The 7598-nt window shown below is 46.8% G+C and overlaps 1 protein-coding gene across 8 annotated transcripts in view; it reads left to right on the top strand.

Moving 5' to 3' along the window:
- The first annotated feature begins 590 nt into the window (after positions 1-590).
- The window catches only part of GRIP1 (glutamate receptor interacting protein 1), a 615139-nt gene continuing 608131 nt past the window's right edge, over positions 591-7598 (top strand). For all 8 annotated transcript variants that reach the window (XM_074375094.1, XM_074375092.1, XM_074375093.1 and 5 more), the window contains exon 1: positions 591-1363. In XM_074375094.1, the coding sequence (XP_074231195.1) occupies positions 1306-1363 (58 nt within the window). In that variant the 5' untranslated portion in view covers positions 591-1305. The remainder of the gene's footprint in view (positions 1364-7598) is intronic.

Genomic DNA, 7598 nt, shown 5'->3' with positions numbered 1-7598 from the left:
CACAGGTGTTATCTAGCCGGGCCCCCAGCCTCAAGGCAGGTGGATGTCATAACCCCGCAGGACAGACAGTTGCCAAGTGTCATCAGGAAAACTGTCAGGAGCCCCTCCTAGCATGATTCTTTTGAAATCACTAGCAAGCACCCCCAAGTCTGGGCAGAATCTTCCAGGCTCTGCGGTAAAGCTGCCCTTCTCCCCCCTAATTCATTCCTCCACCGATATTCTATAAGCCTATGACAAGGGGAAGAAACTAATCGTAAAACCTGATCATAAAACCCTTCCTATACTTGAAGACAGCGATTAAACATTCACACAGCCAAGGTCTCCCGGCTTCACTGAAAACAAAAGAGGTTCTCTCCTCACGCCCTTTTCACCCGACCAGAAAATGTATTTCTGGCCCCGGCGCTGACCATCCGAAAGTTGGGATTTCTCTCAGTTGAGGGAGAAGTTAGGGAATCCGTAGCTGCAAAGTCTCGTCTTGGGGGAGGGGGCGGCGGCCGGGGCGGAGGGAGAGCGGCGAGGAGGAGGGACTTGAGGGAAGGACACTGCCCCCTATTTCAACGAGGTCGTCGCCCGAGCCTGTGGAGCCGCCAGTTTGGGTTTTGGGAGGGAGGCGCGGCGGCCGCGCAGGAGCGGCGTGGGCTGGGCGCCAGGCTCGGTACCTGGCAGGCCGGCCGCACGGGGCGCGGAGGGTGTGAGCGCGCCCCACCCCCCGTGCCCGCTCAGCCTCGCGCGCGTCTCGGGGGAGGCTCCGCCACTAGGCGCCCGGGGAGCCGGCAGCCTCAGTCCTGCCACTGGCGGAGCTTTGTGAGGCAGCGGCGGCGGCAGCGGCGGCGGCGGCGGCGGCGGCGGCTCCAAGTCCCACCTGCTGGCGGCGGAGAGACAAGGAAGGGGAAGAAGGAGGAGGAGGGGACAGAGGCGGCGGCGCGAGCCCACTCCCGCCCCCCGCGCCCACCTCACAGGGGCTCCGCAGTCCCAGCTCTCGGCCTGCACGCGCCCCCCGCCCCGCGCCCGGCCCGGCCCGGCCTCCCTGCCACACCGCGGCCACCCCCGGCGACAGCCCCTTCTGCCCAGCCCGGCCCACCCGGCCACCACCCGGAGCCGCCGGCGAGTTTGAGGCGAGCGCGGGGCACGCGGCGCCGCCTCGATGTGCCCAGGAGCCGCCTCGGCGCCTCAGCTCCGCTGAACAGCCCCGAGCGCGCCGCGGCCGGCCCGTGACGGCGAGCGGTGAGGCGCGGCCAGCCCCGGAGACGAGGAGCCAGCGGGCGAGGAGGAGCGAGCCGGAGAGCGAGCGCAGGAGCAGACACCATGCCGGGCTGGAAGAAGAATATCCCCATCTGCTTGCAGGCGGAAGAACAGGAGCGAGGTGAGCGGGGCGCGGGGCGGGGAGGGCCGGGGAGGGGGTCGGGCCGGGGGCCGCCCCGATGCCTCCCTCTCCCCGGGCTCCTTCCCGACGGGTCCGCGGCTGATGGGGGAGGGGCGCCTCGCCCTCGGGGGCCGCGGGCGAGTCCGGGCGGCGGCGTGCGAACTCTCGGTTTCTCTCTTTTTTGGGGGTGGGGGAAGGGGAAAGAAGGAGGGTGCTGCAGCAGGGAACTTTTCGGTTGGGCCACGATTTTTCTGGAGAGGACGTTGGGAGAACTCTAGCTTCTCCAGGGCCGGCTCGCACGTGGAGCCCCGGGCGGCCGTCTGCAAGGTGGGTGCTAGGGGTGACCGGGGGGTTCCTGCAGTGCTTTAAGTGACTTTTCAAACTTTCCTCCTCCTCCCGCGGCCGCCTTCACGGTGTCCGCGCCTCTGGCTGGGCTTTGATGGTGCTGCCAAGCCCAAAGTTGCTGGAGAATCAGCAAGGAGGAGGAGGAGGAGGAGGAAGAACGTGGGGGCGGAAAGTGGGCGCTGCCGCAGGTCTCTGTAGGGGAAGGGGAGGAGGGGGAAGGCTGTCCCTAGGCTTAGGGTCTGGGGCTGGAAGTGATGCCTCGGAGATGAGTTATGCCCCAGCGCAGTCCCCGCTGTCAAGTTAATACCGCAGGACTGCGGGCTTTTCATAATCGCTGTCTATTTTCTTTGTAAAAGGCGGCTCTCTCTGCCAGGTGGCTTGTAGACCTTTTGTGCTTCAGCGTGACGAGTGTACAGGGCACGTTGCTTTTAAGTGACTTGCGGAGAGCAAAGTTGAAGGCCTTTTGCACCTTGAAGGCTCGGTTCTGTTGAGGTTATTTCGTGGTGTTTGGATTGTGCAGAGATTGGCCCGGGAGTTCAGCTCCGTAACCTGGATGTGATGTACTGATGCACCAAAATTTCCTATACAGGGCCCCGCGGGGCTAGAGGGGTGTGCGCCGTGGCTCTTCTAGCATTCAGTGGGACCCTGGCTGGCAAGGTCCACCAGGGTTTATTCCTCTGCTCCTCCCACCCCGGCCTGCCCTGGCTTCGAGGAAAAGGCTTTAGAATTGGAAGGATTTCAGGATGCTGGGTCCGCATGGGCTGTGGCAACCGTCAGGGCCGAGGTTAAACTGTGCTGCGTGAGTGGGTGGGTGAGGAGAGCAGGAGGAGGCCAATCTGGTGAGTGGAGAAGAGTTGTCAGGGTTACTGAATCCAGTAGAGTCATGAGTTGGTATGGAAGGTGGCTTGGTGACTGGGCATGCCAAAAGTTTCAGGCTTTTAAAATAATGCCTACTACTGAAGAACCAATGTACGATTTCCAGTTTTTCTCTAGGTGGCACAACCTGTCCGGTTTATATCCTGTTTAATGACTCAGGGAATTCATCCCTTCTTAACCACTTCCTTATTAGAGATGTGCGTTCATTTTCCAGCACACATTCTGGTGACGGAACTTACATTTACCCACTAAAAAGGCATTCCTGCTTTAGAAATGCTTATGCTTTTCTCTTTAGTAAATCATATCTCAAAAGGTGCAAATAGCACCAATAATTTATAACCAGGTAAAAGCACTAAATGAAAGCATTCTGTCAAGCGTGGAGTGTCTGTCCTATCAACTAAATGTCACAGTGCACTTCGTATTAACTGTATCCGTTTGCTAAAAAGAACATTGAGTGTTGCCAACAAGTTTTATCAGAATGCTGAAATGGGTAGATTTTTGGATTGTGACAAAATGTACTTGTATGTCTTTTAGAAATATATGGTAACTTTGAAAGATGATCGCCTAATCTGCTTGGTGGAGATAAGACTGAATTTCCTCCAGAACATAAAAATCTGAGTCAGAAGTTGGGTGTTCTGCCTTATCTTCTCCAATAGAAGAATGTTGCTTTGTGTATTTTTTCACTTTAAAGGTTTCTTACTTCTTGCTTATATTATGTGATGCTTTTCTAATTAGTATAGCTTTTGTTTGGTTGTGGCATTTCTTTTTGAGGTCCTGCTTCATTGGGAATGCACAAACGTGTGTTTTGTTTCTTTCAAAATCTCCTACCTGGTGTTTGTGTTTCAATTGTGTGTGTGTACATATATACATATATATATGTATATTTGAATGAACTGAGCTGCCTGCATGGTTTATAGTGCCTATGTCAGAGGACACTACTTGAGATTGTCTTATCCTTTTGGGAGAATTTTATTGTAATGAGCAATTTTCTGTTTGCATTTGAAATCAGATTGTATTTAGCTTTCTTCCTTTTAAATGATTCAAATAGTGTTGAATTAGGTTCTTGTCAAATATAAACAGACATATTGACCTATCAGGTTGGTCAGGAAAATAGTGAACATAGAGGGAACAAATACTTTTTAAATGTTGTCTGAGGATACCATTGAGCAAAAAGTCAATTTCTAATATCTTACCATTAAATTCTAAGATTGCTTGTGCTCAGAGAACCATTGTTCTTTCCACATTCGCCCAACTCCAGTTTACATTTAAACATTCTAAAACTCATTATGGAGACTACTCTAGCATAGTATTTTTCATGTAGATTTTATTTAGCGAAATCTCTTTCTGAAACATAATGCAAATTAATACAGGCTGCTAGCTTCTTTAAGGACCACATATTTGAACAAGTATTTCTTAGCATTATTCTTAAAAAAAATGCTAATCTCAACTCAAAGATTTAGGGAAACTGTCTTCTTGGTATTGTCACATACAAGGAGATGTTTGGCCAGTCTGTATAATTTCATGCCATACCTAAAACCACTCATAACTAGGGTTCATCTTGAAGGCCTCTGTCAAGATGATATTGAGTGAACTATTGCCACTGCATGCAATGCTGAGCAAAGAAACTGTAACATATGGGTTGTTGCAGTAAATGCAGTCACTTCCAAAATGACATGTTAAGATTCACCCATGTACGGTGACATACTATTAAAATTCAGGGCACGTTTCTCTGTCCTCCCCCCAATTTTCTGCCTGAGCTGATAAACCCAATCCATTTAGAAACCACCTAATACACTTTTGGGTAAATGTTTTAGGAGAAGAGAAATGATTCTGAAAACAGTTCTATTTCATATCCCTTCCAATCAAATTAAATTTAGTAATTTATTGGTTGTTTTAATCTGCTTATTAGCTGATTGTGTGTTAGAGGAATATAGTTGTTCAGAAAGATCTCAGTATAAAGGGACAGATGCCTCAGTAATTAATGATGCCTTTCTTTTGTCGTGTAGCTTCCATTCTGATTTGTGTGGATTTGGTTAGTAAATGTGTGTGTGTGTGTGTGTGTGTGTGTGTGTGTGTGTGTGTGTGTGTACATATTTACCAAGGGAAAATGTATGCATTTTGTATAGCTCCCCTCCCCCTTGCCTTTCTGTTCTCAAGTTTTGGAGGTCTACAAGTGAAGTTGAGAACTTCCCTTTGGACTCCTGTAAGAATTATTTTGTCTGAGGTTTGGCTTCTGTTTTTTCAAATGGGAGTATTTGGATCTTTTTAGACATAAAGAATTAGCTTCTATAAAATATCTATGATAAAGCACAGGGGGGTTTAAGTGGTGTGCCTTTATTACATTTTTGGTTTGTTTCATTTTCCACATCACAAGGAGATCTGGTGACCCTACCCCACATAAGCTTCTTAATAAAAAGTCCAGTTTGCAATTTGAGTTTTGACTGGGGAGTGCTGTGAGGAAGAGAGAAGTAATCAAAATGCACAGACAGCTTCCTGTGTGTCAGACACTGTGTCCATGTTTCATGTGCGTTGTTTCCTGACCTCATGCCAGTAAGGTAGGTACTGTTGTTTCCCCTGACAGATGAGGAAACTGATGCTCAGAGAATGAAAACATTTTCTTTAAGTTACAAAGCCAAGACTTAGAGCACCTGTTTATAAAGAGATAATTCAAAAAAGAAGTTGTTCCATTCCTAAGATGACGTTTTGAGCATTATATTAACGTTATAATGTCTTACGGTATTTATGGACAGAATTTTAATAAGCCGCCACCAAATATTTCATCAGAATTCATCAGTAGAGTTTTTTAGTTATATGTACTAGGGAACAGCTTCCAAAGTATATTTTGGGCTTTTGACAAACTGACTTTGTTAGACAGGTTTATTAATAACTCTATAAGGATTGGCATGCCAACATATTTTTAAGTGGAATTATTTGACTAAACTTAAAGAATCTCATGTAAGTGAACGGCTTTGTCACCAAGGACTTGACCTATTACATAGTTTTCCTTCTTTTCAGAATATTTGCCATGAAGGCAAGGATTAACGAGAATTAGGCATTTTCCCTCACTGTAGTGAAGTCAGAAACCACTATGTTGTTAATAGCCGTTGTGCATTTGCTTTTTTGCCAACATTTTACTTAATTAAAGCCATCCATCTGAACTCTCAGCCTGGTTATCTGTCAGAAGGCCCAGTGGCCAAAGGGACTTCAGATACACTTTCTTCTGCCACAGCCTGATTGGTTTTTCATGAAGAGAAAGAAATACCAACTTAAACTGGTAAAAGATACTGAGAATTGAAAATCATGAGTTTTAAAATGGTTATATTAAATGCTGTGTGATGGCTGATGGTTTAAGGCATTTGGGATTTGATCAGTTTATTTTCAGTTAAATTGAAATAGTAGTTTAGTAATACAAAATACATAAGTAATAGTAATTCAGAGTAACATGTCTAACAGAATGCTATTCAAACACAAAAGCAAAAGCTGGGTTTGAATTTCTTGTTTTATCTTTTATGAAAGTTTATTTTTTCTTAAATTCAAAGATATTCTAAATATAAATATAAAAACCTATCCACACAAACCTCCTTATTCAGGAAACCTACTTGTTTAGACATGTCAGTGGCCAAAGGGTGCTGTCAGTTTTATGGGAAAGTTAACGTTCTTTAAGTACATCTGCTGATTAAAATGCACCTGATTGAATTTCTTTCATTTCAACAGTGATTAAACTTTAAGCACCAAACAGGTGTTGAATAGAATGTGAAGACATGGCTAGTATCCCAGATAGATTCCATAGACCCACCCCGCAGAGTGGTGGAGGACGAGATATTTGGAGTCAAACAGAGGTGGGTTTAAAAATCCACTTCAGCCCTTCCTAGCTCTGTGATCTTTTAGCTTCTCAGAGTCATTGTGTTCTCTTCTTTAAAGTGTGGACAAGTAACGTCTACCTTCTGGGAGGAGTAAATGCAGTTAACAAATGTGGGGGAATTTCTGTCAGTACCTTACACATAGTTGGGACCTCAGTAAGGACAACTCGTCTGATTTTTGTGGTATCTTGATACAGATCTGTAAACTTGACACCTCCAGGTGTCCTGATGATGAAATGATAAGTTTTTATCCTTTAAAAACTTCATAGAGCAGTAAAAAAAAAAAGTCTAGTGTTTCATGAAAAGCTATAGTTAAACACAGAGCTTTATGAGGCCAAGGTCTTTGATATATTCTAGTCTGACTCTCTCAGGAAGAAGAATAAACTCCAGTGTAGAGGGAAGTGTGCCTAAGGCCACATTTCATACATTTAGTAAACGTATATTGACAGCTAACTGACATGATGGGCATTGGGCATGAGGAAGAGGTTTCTAATTGTTCCTTCTTGTTGCCCAGGTGTTCCCGTTTTCAAGGAGATTGCTATGTACTGTGGAGTTGTAGGTGTAACAGCCTCTCTCCTCCTGCACAGATTAGTGCTGAGGGGGCTGAGAGGAGGGGTTGGCTGTGCCTGGGGCAGGTGGGAAGAAGGAAGCTTCTAAGGACGATCTCAAAGGAGGTAGCCCAAGGGGAGTGGGAAAGATTTGAAGGAATGAGAGGAGTTCAGAAGGTTGGGAGGGGCTGTGAGGATGGATATTTCAGGCAAGGGGCATGGTGTGTTCCAAGGCATTATGGAATAAAATATTCCAAGAACAACTGCTGATTTCTTGAGGGGCTGAAGTATAGAATGTGAACGTGCATTTGGACTGTAGAATAGGAATATGTGTTTTCCCACAAGGTGGGGAAACTGGGTGGGAGAAGATGAGACTAGACAGGGCCAGATTTGGAAGGACTTTGTATGTCAGGTGACAGAGTTCAGAGTGTACCCAGCAGGTGACGAGAAGTTAATTGAAGGACTTCCAACAGAGAAGTGACAGGATCAGATTTGCATCTTAGAAAGGTCAGCAGGGGAACAAGAAGGACCAATTAGAAAAAGGAGGGACTGGAGAGGTGGGAATCAGGTAAGAGGCTGCTGCCCTGTCGCAGGCCATGCAGAGAT

This window comes from Camelus bactrianus, chromosome 12 (genome assembly GCF_048773025.1).
Source record: "Camelus bactrianus isolate YW-2024 breed Bactrian camel chromosome 12, ASM4877302v1, whole genome shotgun sequence".
Classification (NCBI taxonomy): Eukaryota; Metazoa; Chordata; class Mammalia; order Artiodactyla; family Camelidae; genus Camelus; species Camelus bactrianus.
The sequence above is the reverse complement of the archived record's forward strand: the minus strand, read 5'-3'. Positions and strand labels throughout refer to the sequence as shown.